This window comes from Oncorhynchus clarkii, chromosome 16 (assembly GCF_045791955.1).
Source record: "Oncorhynchus clarkii lewisi isolate Uvic-CL-2024 chromosome 16, UVic_Ocla_1.0, whole genome shotgun sequence".
Classification (NCBI taxonomy): Eukaryota; Metazoa; Chordata; class Actinopteri; order Salmoniformes; family Salmonidae; genus Oncorhynchus; species Oncorhynchus clarkii.
The window spans coordinates 11,354,878-11,379,805 of NC_092162.1; the positions used below are offsets into that span (position 1 = coordinate 11,354,878).

The 24,928-nt window shown below is 44.9% G+C and overlaps 1 protein-coding gene across 2 annotated transcripts in view; it reads right to left on the reverse strand.

Annotated features, from left to right (window-relative positions):
- LOC139367449 (ubiquitin carboxyl-terminal hydrolase 54-like) overlaps positions 1-24,928 on the reverse strand; it is a 52,543-nt gene that overhangs the window by 18,140 nt on the left and 9,475 nt on the right. For both annotated transcript variants that reach the window (XM_071105660.1, XM_071105662.1), the window contains exons 2-4: positions 15,455-15,853; positions 13,820-13,912; positions 4,415-4,549 (exon numbers count right to left, since the gene is read on the reverse strand). In XM_071105660.1, coding sequence (XP_070961761.1) covers positions 4,415-4,549; positions 13,820-13,912; positions 15,455-15,622 — 396 coding nt within the window. In that variant the 5' untranslated portion in view covers positions 15,623-15,853. The remainder of the gene's footprint in view (positions 1-4,414; positions 4,550-13,819; positions 13,913-15,454; positions 15,854-24,928) is intronic.

The following is a 24,928-nucleotide window of genomic DNA, read 5'->3' on the forward strand; positions in this document are numbered from 1 at the left end:
CCATCTTTAGACTAGATGAGGATCTGGAGCATCATCATTTATGGGTTTGATTACAGGCTCAAAATGGCCAGAAACAAATAACTTTCTTTTGAAACTCGTCAGTCTATTCTTGTTCTGAGAAATGAAGGCTATTCCATGCGAGAAATTGCCAAGAAACTGAAGATCTCGTACAACGCTGTGTACTACTTCCTTCACAGAACAGCGCAAACTGGCTCTAACCAGAATAGAAAGAGGAGTGGGAGGCCCCGGCGCACAACTGAGAAAGCGGACAAGTACATTTGAGTGTCTAGTTTGAGAAATAGAAGCCTCACAAATCCTCAACTGGCAGCTTCATTAAATAGTACCAAAACACCAGTCTCAACATCAACAGTGAAGAGGCAACTCCGGGACTGGCCTTCTAGGCAGAGTTGCAAAGAAAAAGCCATATCTCAGACTTATGGACAGACAAATCTAAGTTTGAGGTGTTTGGATCACAAAGAAGAACATTTGTGAGACGCAGACAAAATGAAAAGATGCTGGAGGAGTGCTTGACACCATCTGTCAAGCATGGTGGAGGCAATGTGATGGTTAGGGTTAGCCTATATCCCTCTGTCCCAAACCCCCCACTTCCCTTGTTCTCCGTCTCTCTATCCTCCATCCCTCTCCAGGGTTCTCACTCTCCCCTCCTCCAAAAACTTTCCTCCTCCTCTCCTTTCCTCCTCCTCTCCCCTCTTCCTCTCCCCTCATCATCTCTCCCCCTCCTCTGTCTGTTGACTAAAAACTCCATCTCTTATTAGCTGAAAATCACACTGGGATAAACACTGATACACTGCGATAAACACTGATACACTGGGATAAACACTGACACTGGGATAAACACTGAAACGCTGGGATAAACACTGACACTGGGATAAACACTGACACAGTGGAATAAACACTTTCACACTGGGATAAACACAGACACACTGGGATAAACACTGACACACTGGGATAAACACTGACACACTGGGATAAACACTGACACACTGGGATAAACACTGACACACTGGGATAAACGCTATAATACTGGGATAAACACTGACACACTGGGATAAACACTGTCACACTGGGATAAACACTGACACACTGCGATAAACACTGATACACTGGGATAAACACTGACACTGGGATAAACACTGTCACACTGGTATAAACACTGACACACTGGGATAAACACTGACACACTGGGATAAACACTGACACTGGGATAAACACTGTCACACTGGGATAAACACTGTCACACTGGGATAAACACTGACACACTGGGATAAACACTGATACACTGGGATAAACACTGACACTGGGATAAACACTGATACACTGGGATAAACACAGACACACAGGGATAAACTCTGATACACTGGGATAAACACTGAAACGCTGGGATAAACACTGACACTGGGATAAACACTGACACAGTGGAATAAACACTTTCACACTGGGATAAACACAGACACACTGGGATAAACACTGACACTGGGATAAACACTGACACACTGGGATAAACACTGACACACTGGGATAAACACTGACACACTGGGATAAACACTGACACTGGGATAAACACTGTCACACTGGTATAAACACTGACACACTGGGATAAACACTGACACACTGGGATAAACACTGACACACTGGGATAAACACAGACACACTGGGATAAACACAGACACACTGGGATAAACACTGACACTGGGATAAACACTGTCACACTGCTATAAACACTGTCACACTGGGATAAACACTGACACACTGGGATAAACACTGATACACTGGGATAAACACTGACACTGGGATAAACACTGATACACTGGGATAAACACAGACACACAGGGATAAACTCTGATACACTGGGATAAACACTGAAACACTGGAATAAACACAGACACTGGGATAAACACTGACACTGGGATAAACACTGATACACTGGGATAAACACTGAAACACTGGGATAAACACTGTCACACTGGGATAAACACAGACACTGGGATAAACACTGAAACTGGGATAAACACTGACACTGGGATAAACACATATACACTGGGATAAACACTGAAACACTGGGATAAACACTGATACACTGAGATAAACACTGACACACTGGGATAAACACTGTCACACTGGAATAAACACTATCACACTGGGATATACACTGACACACTGGGATAAACACTGATACACTGGGATAAACACTGATACACTGGGTTAAACACTGTCACACTGGTATAAACACTGACACACTGGGATAAACACTGACACACTGGGATAAACACTGACACTGGGATAAACACTGTCACACTGGTATAAACACTGACACACTGGGATAAACACTGACACACTGGGATAAACACTGACACACTGGGATAAACACAGACACACTGGGATAAACACAGACACACTGGGATAAACACTGACACTGGGATAAACACTGTCACACTGCTATAAACACTGTCACACTGGGATAAACACTGACACACTGGGATAAACACTGATACACTGGGATAAACACTGACACTGGGATAAACACTGATACACTGGGATAAACACAGACACACAGGGATAAACTCTGATACACTGGGATAAACACTGAAACACTGGAATAAACACAGACACTGGGATAAACACTGACACTGGGATAAACACTGATACACTGGGATAAACACTGAAACACTGGGATAAACACTGTCACACTGGGATAAACACAGACACTGGGATAAACACTGAAACTGGGATAAACACTGACACTGGGATAAACACATATACACTGGGATAAACACTGAAACACTGGGATAAACACTGATACACTGAGATAAACACTGAAACACTGGGATAAACACTGTCACACTGGAATAAACACTATCACACTGGGATATACACTGACACACTGGGATAAACACTGTCACACTGGAATAAACACTATCACACTGGGATAAACACTGATACACTGGGATAAACACTGATACACTGGGTTAAACACTGTCACACTGGAATAAATACAATCACACTGGGATAAACACTGTCACACTGGAATAAACACTATCACACTGGGATAAACACTGATACACTGGGATAAACACTGACACACTGGGATAAACACTGTCACACTGGAATAAATACAATCACACTGGGATAAACACTATCACACTGGGATAAACACTGTCACACTGGGATAAACTCTGATACACTGGGATAAACACTGTCACACTGGGATAAACTCTGATACACTGGGATAAACACTGAAATACTGGAATAAATTAAATTACACTGGGATAAACACTATCACACTGTGAAAAACTCTGATAAACTGGGATAAACACTGACACACTGGGATAAACACTGACACACTGGGATAAACACTGACATACTGGGATAAACACAATCACACTGGGATAAACACTATCACACTGGGATAAACACTATCACACTGGGATAAACACTGTCACACTGGGATAAACACTGTCACACTGGAATAAACACTATCACACTGGGATAAACACTGATACACTGGGATAAACACTGATACACTGGTTAAACACAGACACACTGGGATAAACACTGACACACTGGGATAAACACTGACACACTGGGATAAACACTGTCACACTGGGATAAACACTGATACACTGGGTTAAACACAGACACACTGGGATAAACACTGACACACTGGGATAAACACAGACACACTGGGATAAACACTGACACACTGGGATAAACACTATCACACTGGGATAAACACAATCACACTGGGATAAACACTGATACACTGGGTTAAACACAGACACACTGGGATAAACACTGATACATCCTGTATGTCCAGATAGTCCTTTAGAGAGGGACAGTGTTTTAAGCTAAATGGCTAATGCTAGCAGAGCTGGGCTGTAAGCAATGAAGGCAGGAGAGAACAGACAGGAGTTAGATGGACAACCTTCCTCTTGCAGAATTTAGTTCCAGCCCTACATTAACACACCTGATTTAGTTCATCAATTAGAATCAGGTGTGTTAAAGCAGGACTGGAGTAGAAGACTGCATACCCAGTTGCTCTCCATGAGGAGTGTTAGCGTGTGTGTGTGTGTGTGTGTGTGTGTGTGTGTGTGTGTGTGTGTGTGTGTGTGTGTGTGTGTGTGTGTGCGTGTGTGCGTGTGTGTGTGTGTGTGTGCGTGTGTGTGTGCGTGTCTGTGTGTGTGTGTGTGTGTGTGTGTGTGTGTGTGTGTGTGTGTGTGTGTGTGTGTGTGTGTGTGTGTGTGTGTGCGTGTGTGTGTGCGTGTCTGTGTGTGTGTGCGTGTGTGTGTGTGTGCGTGTCTGTGTGTGTGTGTGTGTGTGTGTGTGTGTGTGTGTGTGTGTGTGTGTGTGTGTGTGCGTGTGTGTGCGTGTCTGTGTGTGTGTGTGTCTTACTTACAAAGCATTCTGCTGCGTCGTCCATGATCCCCAGCTGGAAGCGTTGTTCGTCCTGGAAGGTCTTGGCTAGTGCGCTCCGCAACATGTCGGACGGTAACACACGCTCACTGCTGAACTGGAACTGGGCAAAGATACTCTATACTCACACACACACACACACACACACACACACACTAGAACTGAGCAAATTGCAGCTTTACGGAGTAGAACATAGAGTAGCATAATATCTGTCCAGGTAGTTGTATCTTGGTTGAAAGTCTACCATGGTGTGGGGAAACGTATTACAACAGTACTACTACAACAGTACTAATATACATATTCATATGTCACCAAATAATTGGTTAAAATACACTGTTTTGCAATGAAGGTCTACAGTAACTTCAACAGCACTGTCTGGGGTAGCACCATGGTGTAGCCAGAGGACAATTAGCTTCTGTCCTCCTCTGGTTACATTGACTTCAATACAAAACCTAGGAGGCTTGTTGGCCTCACCCCCTTCCATAGACATACATGGTAATTTTGACCACTTCCAGAGGACCTCCTCCAACCAATAAAGACTTTTGCAGTATGAACTGACATGTTGTCCATCCAATCACAGATGTAGGATCAGAGAATGAACCTAGTGTGTTGTATTGGGATTGTGCCACAGAGCATTGTGTTGAGAAGCTTGGTGACATTGTTGGATAGAGATATTGTTGAATAGAGTGAAAAGTGATAGTTTTTTTTACTATTATTCAATTCAAATTAGTTTTTTTAATTTACAGGAGACGGAGGAAGTATATTAAAAACAGTTTTTTTGGTTTTAGAACTTTATTTTTGTGTTCATTTACTGCATTTTATTTAAATGTGCCATGGTAACTTCAGTAGCTAGCTAGCTAACGTTACCAGCACGGGTGTGCAGTTCATCTGGAAGTAATCAATCAACATAATAGTGATGACAGATGTGGGTTTTATAAGGCCTACAGTTGCATAGGCCTGCATGATGCAAACATACATAAAGCTCAGCCCTGAGAGTTCTACTGTCTATCAGTTGTCTGCGTCTGGGTAGAGGAAATCCCCTTCCTAATCTCATCTAAATGTAATTCATATGAACAAGTATAAGGTTGCTGCAGTTTGACAGGGTTTTTCAAAAAACTCCGGGCCCCAGGGGATAAAAATTGCCCCACCACTCTGGGACCTATGGTACCACCAGTCTGACCGCTCTGGGACCTATGGTGCCACCAGTCTGCTTGCAGTTGTCAGTTATCGTCAGGCATGTGGATGATCAGGGCTTTATTCAGGAACGTTTCTTGAGCTACTTTGATGTGTCAGGTGGGGGAGATGCACAGTCTGTGTTTAACTTCATGGAGAAACTTGTTCAACCTACAATGGCACAGCAGTAATGGAATGTATCTGCTATTTGTATTTACAGCTAAGTACCCTTCTGTTCCCTGATTAAGAGGTGATGACAACTCCACTCAACTACCATTGTCAACTCTGTCCTGACATGAACTGAAGCAAAGTCTCATGTGCCCGCTCATCCACTGGCACATTGAATGTTTCCTCTCCAAGCACTGTGACTACTTCCATCAATTTTCTCTCATTACTGTATGTAGAGTCAATCACACACACAAACACTATCACATTATTACACATCAAGGATTTTGCTTGGACTAACTCACTCTTAGCTCTTTTGTCTAACTGTGTAGTGTTATTGTTTATGGTCTTCCCAGTCAAATCCTGTCCTGCACTGAAGTCAAGCCTCTGAACACCTCAACTCATGCCTCATACCCTCATTCAATCACTGCTGTGATCCCTTCCAAGCACTGTGTAAGTAGCCCTCTCATTCCCATTACCCAAAACATTGTACTATAAATGTCTCTATTAAATGCTTTAGGTTAAAGTAATTACTCTTTTGACGATTTTTGAAACACTTTGACATCTCTGTGCCTACACCGTGCGTCTCCCATCCTCCTCAACTTTTCAAATCACCGGCCTCCACTGGTGGTGTGTGCGCGCGTGTGTCTGTGTGTGTGTCACGGTGGCGCTCCTGACTGCAGCAATGCTCCAAGGAAAATAGAGGGGGAATATATCCTACAGAGGGAGGGAGGGAAGGAGAGAGGAAGGGAGGAGGAGAGATATAGACAGGGGAGGAGGGAGGAAGGGATTAGGAGAGATATAGATAGGGGGAGGAGGGAGGGAAGGAGAGAGGAAGGGATTAGGAGAGATATAGACAGGGGGAGGAGGGAGGGAAGGAGAGGGAAGGGAGGAGGAGAGATATAGACAGGGGGAGGAGGGAGGGAAGGAGAGAGGAAGGGATTAGGAGAGATATAGACAGGGGAGGAGGGAGGGAAGGGATTAGGAGAGATAGACAGGGGAGGAGGGAGGGAAGGAGAGAGGAAGTGATTAGGAGAGATATAGATGTGGGGAGGAGGGAGGGAAGGAGAGAGGAAGGGATTAGGAGATATAGACAGGGGGAGGAGAGAGAGAAGGGAGAGAGGAAGGGATTAGGAGAGATATAGACAGGGGAGGAGGGAGGGAAGGAGAGAGGAAGGGATTAGGAGATATAGACAGGGGGGGAGGGAGGGAAGGAGAGAGGAAGGGATTAGGAGAGATATAGACAGGGGAGGAGGGAGGAAGGGATTAGGAGAGATATAGACAGGGGGAGGAGGGAGGGAAGGAGAGAAGAAGGGATTAGGAGAGATATAGACAGGGGGATGAGAGAGGGAAGGGAGAGAGGAAGGGATTAGGAGAGATATAGACAGGGGGAGGAGGGAGGGAAGGAGAGAGGAAGGGATTAGGATAGATATAGACAGGGGGAGGAAGGAGGTGTGTGTGTGATTGAGTTGAGGGGAAAATTCCTGAGCATCACTAAGAGAGGACAGGCGCAATCGACACCACTTCCACATTCATTCATCCCTCACTTCCCCTGTCACTCCCCCTCCCTCTCTCGCTCTCACTCTCTCTCCCTCCCCTTCTCTCTCTCTCCTCACCCTCCCATTCTCTCTCCTATGGGTGCAGAAGGAGGGCCAAAGTGAAAATCGTTTGCCCTGCACAAATAGTGAACCAGCAGCATCGCCTAGGCCTGTACGTTCTCTCCCAGACTCATAGACAGAACGTTTGGAGCACAGTATACAGTGGCCATTTTAGCATGTAAATCTTGATGGGACAAACTAAACACATTTCTTTTAGATGCCAGTTGTATGGTCCAGTGCTGCAAAGAAATAACTAATTATGCTGCAGCTGCCCCAGAACAGAGCAACACGTTTTCAATGTAATCGCAGGGATAATATTAACACTATACATGCCAGTCTCTCTTGGCTAAGAGTTGAGGAAAGACTGACTGCATCACATCTTTAATAAGAAAAATATAATGTGTTGGAAATTCCAAAGTGTTTCCATAGCGACCAACTTGTTGTGTGTATGTACTGACATGTATGTGTTGGAAGTGTGTATGTACTGACATGTACAGTATGTGTAACTGATAGGTGCACACACTACTACATGTTCATGTTTTTAAATGTATGTCAGTTGTAAAGTCTTTTGTCTGTAATGTATTTTTAGTTATACAGTACCAGTCAAAAATTTGGACACACCTACTCATTCAAGGGTTTTTCTTTATTTTTACTATTTTCTACATTGTAGAATAATAGTGAAGACGTCAAAACTATGAAATAACACATATGGAGTCATGTAGTAACCAAGAAAGTGTTAAACAAATCAAAGTATATTTTATATTTGAGATTCATCAAAGTTGTATTTTATTTATTTATTTATTTATTCTTTATTTAACTCGGCAAGTCAGTTAAAAACTTCTTGTGACTCCCCATCCCGGAGCCCGGGAGTGTAATCATCGCCTGACACTAATTAGCATAACGCAACGGACATAACTATTCCTAGAAAATCTTCCTATTCATGAAAATCACAAGTGAAATATATTGGAACACAGCTTAGCCTTTTGTTAATCACCCTGTCATCTCAGATTTTCAAAATATGCTTTACAGCCAAAGCTAGACAAGCATTTGTGTAAATTTATCGATAGACTAGCATAGCATTATGCCTTGCTAGCAGCAGGCAACCTTTGATGAACTTCAGATGTTTTCACTCACGAGACTCCCGGGTAGATAGCCAAAGTTAATTTTTTCCAAAAATATTATTTTTTTAGGCGAAATAGCTCCGTTTGTTCTTCACGTTTGGCTGAGAAATCGCCCGGAAATTGCAGTCACGAAAACGGCAAAAAATATTCCAAATTAGCTCCATAATATCGACAGAAACATGGCAAGTGGCTGTACAGGGATCTGGTATGCAGACCATGGATATGAAGAGGGGGCTAGCCATGGAGCCAGTGGCTGTACAGGGATCTGGGATGCAGACCATGGAGATGAAGAGGGGGCTAGCCATGGAGCCAGTGGCTGTACAGGGATCTGGTATGCAGACCATGGAGATGAAGAGGGGGCTAGCCATGGAGCCAGTGGCTGTACAGGGATCTGGTATACAGACCATGGAGATGAAGAGGGGGCTAGCCATGGAGCCAGCGGCTGTACAGGGATCTGGTATGCAGACCATGGAGATGAAGGGGGCTAGCCATGGAGCCAGCGGCTGTACAGGGATCTGGTATACAGACCATGGAGATTAAGAGGGGGCTAGCCATGGAGCCAGTGGCTGTACAGGGATCTGGTATACAGACCATGGCTATGAAGAGGGGGCTAGCCATGGAGCCAGTGGCTGTACAGGGATCTGGTATGCAGACCATGGAGATGAAGAGGGGGCTAGCCATGGAGCCAGCGGCTGTACAGGGATCTGGTATACAGACCATGGAGATGAAGGGGGGCTGGTCATGGAGCCAGTGGCTGTACAGGGATCTGGTATGCAGACCATGGAGATGAAGAGGGGGCTAGCCATGGAGCCAGCGGCTGTACAGGGATCTGGTATGCAGACCATGGAGATGAAGAGGGGCTGGTCATGGAGCCAGTGGCTGTACAGGGATCTGGTATGCAGACCATGGAGATGAAGAGGGGGCTAGCCATGGAGCCAGCGGCTGTACAGGGATCTGGTATACAGACCATGGAGATGAAGGGGGGCTGGTCATGGAGCCAGTGGCTGTACAGGGATCTGGTATGCAGACCATGGAGATGAAGAGGGGGCTAGCCATGGAGCCAGCGGCTGTACAGGGATCTGGTATACAGACCATGGAGATGAAGGGGGGCTGGTCATGGAGCCAGTGGCTGTACAGGGACCTGGTATGCAGACCATGGAGATGAAGAGGGGGCTAGCCATGGAGCCAGTGGCTGTACAGGGATCTGGTATACAGACCATGGCTATGAAGAGGGGGCTAGCCATGGAGCCAGTGGCTGTACAGGGATCTGGTATGCAGACCATGGAGATGAAGAGGGGGCTAGCCATGGAGCCAGTGGCTGTACAGGGATCTGGTATACAGACCATGGAGATTAAGAGGGGGCTAGCCATGGAGCCAGCGGCTGTACAGGGATCTGGTATGCAGACCATGGAGATGAAGAGGGGCTGGTCATGGAGCCAGTGGCTGTACAGGGATCTGGTATACAGACCATGGAGATGAAGAGGGGGCTGGTCATGGAGCCAGTGGCTGTACAGGGATCTGGTATGCAGACCATGGAGATGAAGAGGGGGCTAGCCATGGAGCCAGCGGCTGTACAGGGATCTGGTATGCAGACCATGGAGATGAAGAGGGGCTGGTCATGGAGCCAGTGGCTGTACAGGAGTACTGCACACTGAAGAATGTTAACATCTTTCCGTGTGGCTTCGTAGTGCACCCAGATGCTCCGTGGTTAGGATCCTCTCCAGATGGAATCATATTTGATCCCAGACTCTTAGAGGTCAAGTGCCCAAATGTACCAAGTTATGTTGACTGCCCTTACCTGAAGATACAGAATGGAGAGCTGAAGTTGAAGAGATCTCATGCTTACTACTGGCAGGTTCAAGGTCAAATCCTTCTCACAGGTTGTAGCTGGTGTGACTTTGTCATCTGTGCACAGGAGGACATCCTAGTTGAAAGGATATATAAAGATCTACAGGTTTCAAAAACTATAAGAGAGAAGTTTGACCACTTATTTTTACCACTAAGTGTCTCTCGCACCTGAATGAATCTTGCATTTAATTCTGGCTGTACTGTGTTGACTTGATTTCTTTCCTCCACCCCTGTTACTCATTGCCTAATTAAAGCCAATACAAGCTCCACACAAACTGATATTCACTACAACACAAATGATTGATACACTCAATCATCAAGTTTGCGGACGACACAACAGTGGCAGGCTTGATTACCAACAACGACGAGACGGCCTACAGGGAGGAGGTGAGGGCCCTCGGAGTGTGGTGTCAGGAAAATAACCTCACACTCAACGTCAACAAAACTAAGGAGATGATTGTGGACATCAGGAAACAGCAGAGGGAACACCCCCCTATCCACATCGATGGAACAGTAGTGGAGAGGGTAGCAAGTTTTAAGTTCCTCGGCATACACATCACAGACAAACTGAATTGGTCCACTCACACAGACAGCATCGTGAAGAAGGCGCAGCAGCGCCTCTTCAACCTCAGGAGGCTGAAGAAATTCGGCTTGTCACCAAAAGCACTCACAAACTTCTACAGATGCACAATCGAGAGCATCCTGGCGGGCTGTATCACCGCCTGGTATGGCAACTGCACCGCCCTCAACCGTAAGGCTCTCCAGAGGGTAGTGAGGTCTGCACAACGCATCACCGGGGGCAAACTACCTGCCCTCCAGGACACCTACACCACCCGATGTCACAGGAAGGCCATAAAGATCATCAAGGACATCAACCACCCGAGCCACTGCCTGTTCACCCCGCTATCATCCAGAAGGCGAGGTCAGTACAGGTGCATCAAAGCTGGGACCGAGAGACTGAAAAACAGCTTCTATCTCAAGGCCATCAGACTGTTAAACAGCCACCACTAACATTGAGTGGCTGCTGCCAACACACTGACACTGACTCAACTCCAGCCACTTTAATAATGGGAATTGATGGGAAATGATGTAAATATATCACTAGCCACTTTAAACAATGCTACCTTATATAATGTTACTTACCCTACATTATTCATCTCATATGCATACGTATATACTGTACTCTATATCATCGACTGTATCCTTATGTAATACATGTATCACTAGCCACTTTAAACTATGCCACTTTGTTTACATACTCATCTCATTTGTACATACTGTACTCGATACCATCTACTGTATCTTGCCTATGCTGCTCTGTACCATCACTCATTCATATATCCTTATGTACATATTCTTTATCCCCTTACACTGTGTACAAGACAGTAGTTTTGGAATTGTTAGTTAGATTACTTGTTATTACTGCATTGTCGGAACTAGAAGCACAAGCATTTCGCTACACTCGCATTAACATCTGCCAACCATGTGTATGTGACAAATAAAATTTTATTTGATTTGATTTGATTTGTCGTAGATAAACCAATTATTATTTTGCTGCTAGCAAATAAACACGTACATTTACACTGGCTTGGCCCGTGCTCTGGACCGGATCAGAGACGGCACAGTCCACAGGCAGCGCACCTTGTTCTTCATCCCCCTCAGTCGGAGCAGGAGGTTTCAGTCTTCCTTCCCAAACACCAGGTCTCTTTTGAATGTGCCAGTTCCACGCGAAGACAGTAGGAACAACACCTCTTGTTGTCGCCCCCCAATTTTTCCCTCAACTAAGTCACTTTCGACGATATGTGTACTACACACCTCTGTGTGTTTGGTGACAGTAAAGTTGTCACGACGTACTGCCACTAGCCACCTCTTTCTGAGCTCTACATCGACTGGGAAACGATGGAAGCCCACAATACCATTACATTTGGAAGAAACTGAACACAGAGGCACTGAACAATGTTCATTAGCACCTCCTTCGCGGGGCTGTAATTTAAGCATAGTCATCGCGAACTATTTCAGTCAGAAATGCATCGACGATAGCTAGTAAGCTAATGATAAAAACAATAGCAGAACTCGCTCCGGAAGTCATCAACCCGGTCGGAAGTCAATTAGAACGTTGGAGGCGGAATAGAGCCTATTGGTGTAAGTAACTGTCTGTCTGATGTTCAAAAGTTCTTGTTGGTTGTAAGAAATAATAACGGATACATTTCGAAAAAATAAATGGAAAAATAATCACAAAATAGCAAAGTTGGAAAAACGGTGGCCATACAGTACAGCATCATCTTTCATCTGTATCGATGTCAGAGTGGTTAGAGGGACAATAGAGCTCTGAGTACCAGGTCATTAGGACCTGATGGAGGGACAATAGAGCTCTGAGTACCAGGCCAATAGGACCTGATGGAGGGATAATAGAGCCCTGAGTACCAGGCCAATAGGACCTGATGGAGGGATAATAGAGCCCTGAATACCAGGCCAATAGGACCTGATGGAGGGACAATAGAGCCCTGAATACCAGGCCAATAGGACCTGATGGAGGGACAATAGAGCCCTGAGTACCAGGCCAATATGATCTGATGGAGGAACAATAGAGCCCTGAGTACCAGGCCAATAGGACCTGATGGAGGGACAATAGAGCCCTGAGTACCAGGCCAATAGGACCTGAAGGAGGAACAATAGAGCCCTGAGTACCAAGCCAATAGGACCTGATGGAGGGATAATAGAGCCCTGAGTACCAGGCCAATAGGACCTGATGGAGGGATAATAGAGCCCTGAGTACCAGGCCATTAGGATCTGATGATCGTTAGCGAGATGGGTACTGCTAATGCATGTCCAGAGTGAATAAGAGGAGATTACGGTAATGTAATCAACGGTAACGTAGAGTTTTACTGCCAGTGTGGCGGTAATAAGAAACAATAAACTGTTGTCTGATCAGCAGACAGAATCCGTTCAACCAACTCATTGCAGTTAACATTACTATTGCCTCACACATACACCAACCATGCTGCTTCAGATACAAGCCAGTATGCCTGTGTGTGTGTGTGTGTGTGTGTGTGTGTGTGTGTGTGTGTGTGTGTGTGTGTGTGTGTGTGTGTGTGTGTGTGTGTGTGTGTGTGTGTGTGTGCGTGTGCGTGCGTGCGTGTGTGCGGCACCCCAGCGTGGGTTCTGCTGGCTCAGCACTTTCGGTCAGCCAATTAATTTCACAGCGGCTCAGGAGATAGAACAGCGTGTAAAACACACACACACACATACACCGCTACAAACACACTTATACACACACATAGTACACACCGACAACACTACATTATACAATGCTGACGTCTCTGTACACACCAACACTGCTACACTACACAATGTACTCAGACAGACACACACACACACACACACATACTGTACACACAGCCTCATTAGAATGCTTTATAGAACACACATACTCATAATAGCTAAGTAAGTGCTCATGAGAATGAAGGGCCCTTGGAGACCTACCTTGAGGGCACAGAAGATACAGGAGTCTTCCATACACTTGTGGGTGGTCAGCTGGCGGAAACTTCTACGGAAGATATCCAGATGCCACAGGACCTAAAGAGAAAACATACACTTGATATCTTTACATGTTTTGTATATTTTATATCTTTACATTTTTAAAGGTCCAATGCTGAGGTTTTTATCTCAATATCAAATATTTTCTGGGTAACAATTAAGTACCTAACTGTGATTGTCTTCAATTAAAATGGTCAAACAGAAAGGAGCAATTTCTCAAGCAAGAATTTAGACAGTGGTCTGAGTGGGGAGGGGAAAACGGAAAACTAGCTGTTATTTGCAGAGAGGTGTGGAACAAATTCTTATTTGACTATTAACTCATTTTGATGTCACCAGGTAGGCCAAAACTACATCCCATCAAAAGAAGGGAATTACCATAATTTCACAATATTATTCCAATCTCATAATGTGGAAATATAAAACACAGAACAATTATGTTTTTGACTGCACTGGGCCTTTAAGGGGAGGCAGGAAACCGAGAGGTTGGACCAGCAACCGAAGGGTTGACGGTTCAAATCCCAGTTCTGCTGGGAAACAGTTAGTGTGATGTGAGTCGGATACAGTATTGTGACAGCAAAGTTTCAGCCTTATTTACAACAGTGTGTGTTAAGGGTTAAAGGTTAAAGGGGAGGATGGTGACAGATTGCATGCTGATACTTCCCTCTGTCCTCCCTCTTCCCTCTGTCCTCCCTTCCCTCTCTCCTTCATCTTCCCTCTATCCTCCATCTCCCCTCCCTCTTCCCGATGTCCTCCTTCATCCCTCTCTTCTCCATCTTCCCTCTGCCCTTCCTCTTCCCTCTCTCCCCCCCACTTCCCTCTCTCCTTCCTCTTCCCTCTCTCCTCCCTTTTCCCCCTCTCCTCCATCCCTCCTTAGTTTATTTATGTATTTATACATCACCACAGCGCAGGGAAGACATATTCTACCCCAAACTCTCCCTCTCTATCTCTCTCTCTCTCATTTCAATTTAAGGGGCTTTATTGGCATGGGAAACATATGTTTTCATTTCCAAAGCAAGTGAAATAGATAATAAACAAAACTGAAATAAACAATAACAAATTAAATAAACATTATACTCACAGAAGTTCCAAAAGAATAAAGACATGTCAAATGTCACATTATGTCTATATACAGTGTTGTAACGATGTGCAAATAGTACAAAACGTACAAAAGGGACAATAAATAAACATCAATATTGTATTTACAATGGTGTTTGTTCTTCACTGGTTGACCTTTTCTTGTGGCAACAGGTCACACATCTTGCTGCTGTGATTGTACACTGTGGTATTTCACCCAGTAGATATGGGAGTTTATCAAAACTGGGTTTGTTTTCTAATTCTTCGTTTTTTTTCTCTCTCTCTCTCTCTCGCTCTCTCTCTCTATATCATATTTCCTTCTTCTCTCCCTCTCTCATTGTCTATTTTTCTCTCTGTCTTTGTCTCTCTTTCTCTCTATCGCTCTCTGTATCTTTCCCATCATGGCTCTGCTCACTCAGAGAGTGAGAGATCACTGAGAATGACAGTCCAGCATAGTCTGTGTGTGTGTGTGTGTGTGTGTGTGTGTGTGCGTGCGTGCGTGCGTACCTGCAGAGCACTGTTTAGGAAGCAGCTGTTCTGTCCAGGTTCGTTGCTAAGGCCTTTACTCGGGGCGAAGGAGGCCATAGTCCGAGGGGTCGTGATCAGTCCCTGTAGCCCTCCACCAGGATCTCCGCTGCCACCGCCTGACGCAAAGTAGTTCCTCTTCCACGACATCACATCGTGCTGGGCGCTCCCGTCACCAGGGAGGGACAGGGGAATGAGATGGAGCGACGTGTTCTAAGTTACTCCCATTAGAGAGAGAATGACAAACAAAGAGAATAGGGAGACAGAGCGATGGAGAGCTTTGGTCTCTTTCTGGTAAGTCTTGCCTGGCAGGTGTCTTCAGTCCTTCCACAGTCCTTTACTTCTGTTCAGCCTAATATCTCTTCTCTGCTCTCACTCTGCCTGCAAGAGAAAAGCCACACAACACAATCACCACATCTCTTATACAGTACCGCACACACACAACACAATCACCACATCTCTTATACAGTACCGCACACACACAACACAATCACCACATCTCTTATACAGTACCGCACACACACAACACAATCACCACATCTCTTATACAGTACCGCACACACACAACACAATCACCACATCTCTTATACAGTACCGCACACACACAACACAATCACCACATCTCTTATACAGTACCGCACACACACAACACAATCACCACATCTCTTATACAGTACCGCACACACACAACACAATCACCACATCTCTTATACAGTACCGCACACACACAACACAATCACCACATCTCTTATACAGTACCGCACACACACAACACAATCACCACATCTCTTATACAGTACCGCACACACACAACACAATCACCACATCTCTTATACAGTACCGCACACACACAACACAATCACCACATCTCTTATACAGTACCGCACACACACAACACAATCACCACATCTCTTATACAGTACCGCACACACACAACACAATCACCACATCTCTTATACAGTACCGCACACACACAACACAATCACCACATCTCTTATACAGTACCGCACACACACAACACAATCACCACATCTCTTATACAGTACCGCACACACACAACACAATCACCACATCTCTTATACAGTACCGCACACACACAACACAATCACCACATCTCTTATACAGTACCGCACACACACACAACACAATCACCACATCTCTTATACAGTACCGCACACACACAACACAATCACCACATCTCTTATACAGTACCGCACACACACAACACAATCACCACATCTCTTATACAGTACCGCACACACACAACACAATCACCACATCTCTTATACAGTACCGCACACACACAACACAATCACCACATCTCTTATACAGTACCGCACACACACAACACAATCACCACATCTCTTATACAGTACCGCACACACACAACACAATCACCACATCTCTTATACAGTACCGCACACACACAACACAATCACCACATCTCTTATACAGTACCGCACACACACAACACAATCACCACATCTCTTATACTGTACCGCACACACACAACACAATCACCACATCTCTTATACAGTACCGCACACACACAACACAATCACCACATCTCTTATACAGTACCGCACACACACAACACAATCACCACATCTCTTATACAGTACCGCACACACACAACACAATCACCACATCTCTTATACAGTACCGCACACACACAACACAATCACCACATCTCTTATACAGTACCGCACACACACAACACAATCACCACATCTCTTATACAGTACCGCACACACACAACACAATCACCACATCTCTTATACAGTACCGCACACACACAACACAATCACCACATCTCTTATACAGTACCGCACACACACAACACAATCACCACATCTCTTATACAGTACCGCACACACACAACACAATCACCACATCTCTTATACAGTACCGCACACACACAACACAATCACCACATCTCTTATACAGTACCGCACACACACAACACAATCACCACATCTCTTATACAGTACCGCACACACACAACACAATCACCACATCTCTTATACAGTACCGCACACACACAACACAATCACCACATCTCTTATACAGTACCGCACACACACAACACAATCACCACATCTCTTATACAGTACCGCACACACACAACACAATCACCACATCTCTTATACAGTACCGCACACACACAACACAATCACCACATCTCTTATACAGTACCGCACACACACAACACAATCACCACATCTCTTATACAGTACCGCACACACACAACACAATCACCACATCTCTTATACAGTACCGCACACACACAACACAATCACCACATCTCTTATACAGTACCGCACACACACAACACAATCACCACATCTCTTATACAGTACCGCACACACACAACACAATCACCACATCTCTTATACAGTACCGCACACACACAACACAATCACCACATCTCTTATACAGTACCGCACACACACAACACAATCACCACATCTCTTATACAGTACCGCACACACACAACACAATCACCACATCTCTTATACAGTACCGCACACACACAACACAATCACCACATCTCTTATACAGTACCGCACACACACAACACAATCACCACATCTCTTATACAGTACCGCACACACACAACACAATCACCACATCTCTTATACAGTACCGCACACACACAACACAATCACCACATCTCTTATACAGTACCGCACACACACAACACAATCACCACATCTCTTATACAGTACCGCACACACACAACACAATCACCACATCTCTTATACAGTACCGCACACACACAACACAATCACCACATCTCTTATACAGTACCGCACACACACAACACAATCACCACATCTCTTATACAGTACCGCACACACACAACACAATCACCACATCTCTTATACAGTACCGCACACACACAACACAATCACCACATCTCTTATACAGTACCGCACACACACAACACAATCACCACATCTCTTATACAGTACCGCACACACACAACAAACACACCTCCAGTATAGGACATATTTCAACAGCCACTGAACACGCCGATTGGCAGGTGTGTTTTTCTGTTGCTCATTAGAAAAACGAGATTTCAGTTTCCTGACCGATTCAGAGATCAGTTAATGATGTTTGTCCCCCATAAGACACTTCAGACGGGGAAGCCCATTTCACTTCCTCTAAATCCCCAGAATGAATCTAAAATAACTCCAGAAAATCAGGAATTCATTTTGACGTTTTTTTGCAGAGGATATTTTGGTTGAGCAATTTTACATCTAACTAAGGTGTTTGGTGCAGTATTCTGGAGCTGCTGGGAGGATCTGTCTCACTGCTTATGCTATTGGATAGAGAGCAATCACTGCAGCTGTTCACCCCATGTTAGTGGGCAAATGGTCATCGTCAAATCAAAACCAAACCTTCATTTACCTGTTGTGATGCACAGATGTTCCAAACTCTGTTTTAGACCAGACTGACTTCATGACCAAAATTATCCTATTTATTTGTCGTCAATATTGTCACTAGAATAACTGTTTCTGACACATTGATGCCAGATAGACCGTTTTCAAAGGGATTTTGTAGGAAATACCATTTCACAATATTGTAGCCTGAATGGTCATGCAACTCATAGTATGGAGTATAGTGGTGTACAGGAACGATGTCTTTTTCTCAGTTATGCCATTACTGGAGAGTTTTATCTGGGATATATTATAAAGCAGTATTACTCACAGTGTGTGTGTGTGTGTGTGTGTGTGTGTAAACAGGTTGCATAACAGACTGGCCAGTAGCGGAGCCGCAGTGCCCTCCCTCCCCCCGTTGCCGTGCTGTGCTGCCATAGCGACCCCTTGGCGATGGGCCAGATGTCACAGGAATGCTGCGATGTACGGGTGGTGTGTGTCTGCATGTGTGTGTGTGTGTGTGTGTGGATGGATGGTTGGAGTGGGCTGTTACTATAGCGATGGCTACAGTAGAACATGGTCTGTGGCATTAGAGATACAGTGTGTACCCTGCTGTACATAGTGTACAGTTATTAACACAACATTAGCTACAGGTAGGGCTGTGGCGGTCATGACATTTTGTCAGCCGGGGATTGTCAAGCAAATAACTGACCGTTAATTAACATAAACACATTTAGCATCTCCTGGCATCCACTGATGTGACGTGGTGAGGTTGAACCCAGGTGCAGAGAAGAGACCAGACGAGGAATCAGTGGTTCAGGATAAACGTAATACTTTACTGAGAAACGGTAGTCGCAGGATCACAGTACACTTGAAAAACAACAAACACTAAGTTTCAAAAAACTAACCCAGGAAACAAACGCACACAGTAAACAATTCCAGCTTCAGCAAAGGACACCAGAAAACACACCAATTTCAACAGTGACGTCATAATGAGTAAATAGGACACACCTGAGTGCCGTTAATTTCTCTAGAATGGTCTCTGCTGCCCTATGGCGACAGCAGGAACCATGACAACCTGAGTCTCGTTAATTTCTCTAGGACGGTCTCTGGCGCCTTCTGGTGACAGCTGTAACCATGACAACCAGAGTGTCGTTAACCTCCCTTGGGTAGGGGGCAGTAGTTTCACGTCCGGATGAAAAGCGTGGCCAAACTGCCTGTTACTCAGGCCCAGAAGCTAGGATATGCATATAATTGGTAGATTTGGATAGAAAACACTCTAAAGTTTCTAAAACTGTTAAAATAATGTCTGTGAGTATAACAGAACTGATAAGGCAGGCAAAACCCTGAAGACAAACCATCCCAAAAAAGTTTGGTAGGCTACCAATGACCATACAGGAGCATCAGATCTTGGAGAAGCCTAATTACCATGGAATTTCACTGCCTTCTGACTCTTGACCGCCGGTGTGATCACCATAACAGCCCTAACTACAGGACATAAACAGCTAACCGATGAATCACACCTTCATGTTTGGTTGGAGCAAGAAGCATATGACTCTTTGCTACTCTAATAACACTGTATTGTTTGGGTGAGATGTTGAGAGAAACAGAGGGAGGAGGAGAGAGAAACAGAGGGAGGAGGAGAGAGAAACAGAGGGAGGAGGAGAGAGAAACAGAGGGAGGAGGAGAGAGAAACAGAGGGAGGGGGAGAGAGAAACAGAGGGAGGGGGAGAGAGAAACAGAGGGAGGAGGAGAGAGAAACAGGGAGGGAGAGCGAAACAGAGGGAGGAGGAGAGAGAAACAGAGGGAGGGAGAGAGAAACAGAGGGAGGGAGAGAGAAACAGAGGGAGGGGTAAAGAGAAACAGCGGGAGGAGGAGAGAGAAACAGAGGGAGGGGGAAAGAGAAACAGCGGGAGGAGGAGAGAGAAACAGAGGGAGGAAGACAGAGAAACAAAGGGAGGAGGAGAGAGAAATAGAGGGAGGGAGACAGAGAAAGAGGAAGGGGGAGAGAGAAACAGAGGGAGGGACAAATTATAATTAACAGCAGACTCGTACATTTCCTCAGTGAAAACAATGGACTGAGCAAATGTCAAATTGACTTTTTACCAAATTACCATACGACAGACCACATATTCACCCTGCACACCCTAATTGACAAACAAAACAAAACAAAACAAAGGCAAAGTATTCTCATGCTTTGTTGATTTCAAAAAAGCGTTTGACTCAATTTGGCAAAATGGTGGAAAACAGTGTTGGGGGAAAACATACGACATTATAAAATCCATGTACACAAACAACAAGTGTCTGGTTAAAATTGGCAGAAAACACACATTTCTTTCCACAGGGCTGTGGGGGAGACAGGGATACAGCTTGAGCCCGACCCTCTTCAACATATATATCAATGAATTGGTGAGGGCACTAGAACAGTCTGCAGCAGCCGGCCTCACCCTACTAGAATCTGAAGTCAAATGTCTGTTTGCTGATGATCTGGTGCTTCTGTCCCCAACCAAGGAGGGCCTACAGCAGCACCTAGATCTTCTGCACAGATTCTGTCAGACCTGGGCCCTGACAGTAAATCTCAGTAAGACAAAAAGAATGGTGTTCCAAAAATGTACAGTCACCAGGACCCCAAATACAAATTCCATCTAGACATCATTGCCCAAGAGCACACACAAATATGTACATACCTTGGCCTAAACATCAGCGCCACAGGTAACTTCCACAAAGCTGTGAATGAGCTGAGGCACAAGGCTAGAAGGGCCTTCTATGCCATCAAAAGGAACATACAATTCAACATACCAATTAGGAACTGGCAAAAAATACTTGAATCAGTTAAAGAACCCATTGACCTTTATGGTTGTGAGGTCTGGGGTCTGCTCACCAACCAAGAATTCACAAGATGGGACAAATACCAAATTGAGATTCGGCATGCATAATTCTGCAAAAATATCCTCAGGGTATTGGTGTAAAACACCAAATAATGCATGCAGAGCAGAATTAGGCCGATACCCGCTAATTATCAAAATCCAGGAAAGAGACAATAAATTCTACAACCATCTAAAAGGGATTCCCAAACCTTACAACAACAAAGCAATCACCTACATAGAACTGAACCTGGTAAGGAGAGTCCCCAAAGCAAGCTGCTCCTGGACAGCAACACAATTAGACCCAACCAAATCATGAGAAAACAAAAAGATAATTACTTGACACATTGGAAAGAATTAACAAAAAAAATGTGCAAACTAGAATGCTATTTGGTCCTAAACAGAGAGTACACAGTGGCAGAATACCTGACCACTGTGACTGACCCAAATTTAAAGAAAGCTTTGACTATGTAGAGACTCAGTGAGCATAGCCTTGCTATTGAGGAAGGCCGACGTAGGCAGACCTGGCTCTCAAGAGAAGACAGGCTATGTGCACACTGCCCACAAAATGAGGTGGAAACTGAGCTGCACTTCCTAACCTCCTGCACAATGTATGACCATATTAGAGAGACATATTTCCCTCAGATTACACAGATTCACAAAGAATTCGAAAACAAATCCAATTTTGATAAACTCCCATATTTACTGGGTAAAATTCCACAGTGTGCCATCACAGCAGCAAGATGTGTGACCTGTTGACACAAGAAAAGGTCAACCAGTGAAGAACAAACACCATTGTAAATACAACCCATATTTATGTTTATTTATTGTCCCTTTTGTACTTGAACCATTTGCACATCGTTACAACACTGTTTAAAGACACAATGTGACATTTGACATGTCTTTATTCTTTTGGAACACTTTTTATGGTTTATTTCACTTTTGTTTATGATCCATTTCACTTGCTTGGCAATGTTGAATCCCATGCCAATAAAGCCCTTGAATTGAATTATATAACCCCTCCCCTCTGGTCACCACAGGAACCACGGCCTGCTGTCAACAACTCTCCAATCAACAGCCTGCTCACGACCTCCTGACCCCGCAACACTGGCTTGCCAGAAACAAAATAGAGACGGATTTATCCTGGATTTCTGTGGCGTTCATGTCCCCATTGACATTTTCTTCAAAAGAACAACAACATCCAGAACTGAACTGATGTGCTCTTGTGTGTGTGTGCATGCGGCGTGTGTGTATGTGTGCGTGTGTGTTTGTTCATTTTCTCGGCTAGTTACCAGGGAAATAGGCCAAGCTGCAGGCACGTAAGGGAAAAGCCGAACCAAGTGATTTAGCACACTGTCACACACGAACACACACACACACACACACACACACACACACACACACACACACACACACACACACACACACACACACACACACACACACACACACACACACACACACACACACACACAAGGCCAGAGCCTAGACCTAGTGACAATGATGGTGATGTGCGTTGATGCTTCAGAGTTCCCGGAAGCCAAGGTGAGGCAAAGTACTACTAATATTCAATCAAACTCTGAGACCCTGCGGTCCAACATCATAAGCTCCACATCCCCCACTGATGTTTCAGTTCTAGGTTTTCCTCCCTCTGACACTAATAGTTGACAGAAGTTGGTGACAGCCCACCACAGTATAATAACATTACGATGTATTTATATTATACCTGGGTGGACCACTGCCATTTTAGAATTGATCAGACGCTCTTATCCAGAGCAACTTACAGTAGTGAGTGCAAACATTTACATATTTGTTTTTCCATACTGGTGCCCCTGTGGGAATCGAACCCACTACTCTGGTGTTGCAAGCGTCAACTGAGTCACACGCTAAAACTACCACCACTACTGAGAGGTGCATTACTGAGTCTTATAGCCTGACTCTCTCTCCTCCCTCTCCTGTCCTGACTCTCTCTCCTCCCTCTCCTGTCCTGACTCTCTCTCCTCCATCTCCGGTCCTGACTCTCTCTCCTCCCTCTCCTGTCCTAACTCTCTCTCCTCCATCTCCGGTCCTGACTCTCTCTCCTCCCTCTCCTGTCCTAACTCTCTCTCCTCCCTCTCCTGTCCTGACTCTCTCTCCTCCATCTCCTGTCCTGACTCTCTCTCCTCCCTCTCCTGTCCTGACTCTCTCTCCTCCCTCTCCTGTCCTGACTCTCTCTCCTCCCTCTCCTGTCCTGACTCTCTCTCCTCCCTCTCCTGTCCTGACTCTCTCTCCTCCCTCTCCTGTCCTGACTCTCTCTCCTCCCTCTCCTGTCCTGACTCTCTCTCCTCCCTCTCCTGTCCTGACTCTCTCTCCTCCCTCTCCTGTCCTGACTCCCTCTCCTCCCTCTCCTGTCCTAACTCTCTCTCGCTCCTACGATATATCTGCGTGACAGCGTGCTTGACATTTCAAATGATTTTCCGTATTCACAAGGTAGGCCAATGGGCGAGGTTATATGATCAGCTATCTGGCACAAAAAGATCTCACGGTTAGACCAGTTTGACTTCAGATACTGACGTTTATTCAAGTTTCTCCAAATGTCACATTTAAACGTGTTTTTGTAACCCCGGGTTGCTCCTCCTACTCCAACTCCCTTGAAGATTTTAGGCATTTATCTATTTGGAGCCCAACAACAAAAGGAAACAACTATTTTTAGATTCCTGGTGCCCCGACACCATCCAACAACACTTTCTAGTTTCCAGTCCCTTCAACACTGAGACTAAGGGTCTCTTTCTAAAACTCCACTCTGCTATATACTGTCAAGTCCTTTCAACACTGAGACTCTAGGTCTCTTTCTAAAACTCCACTCTGCTATATACTGTCAAGTCCTTTCAACACTGAGACTCTAGGTCTCTTTCTAAAACTCCACTCTGCTTTATATTGTCAAGTCCTTTCAACACTGAGACTCTAGGTCTCTTTCTAACACTCCACTCTGCTGGTATCCTTTATTTTCTCTCTCATTCACATACTACTCATCTCACATGTTATTACAACCTCTATTTCTCTATTCTCATTTATTCCTTCATCCATCTTTGTCTTTCCCTCCCTTTTTTAAAAATATCCCTATCTCCAATCACTCCGCACTGACACACACACGCACGCATAGATGCACACACACACACACACACACACACACACACACACACACACACACACACACACACACACACACA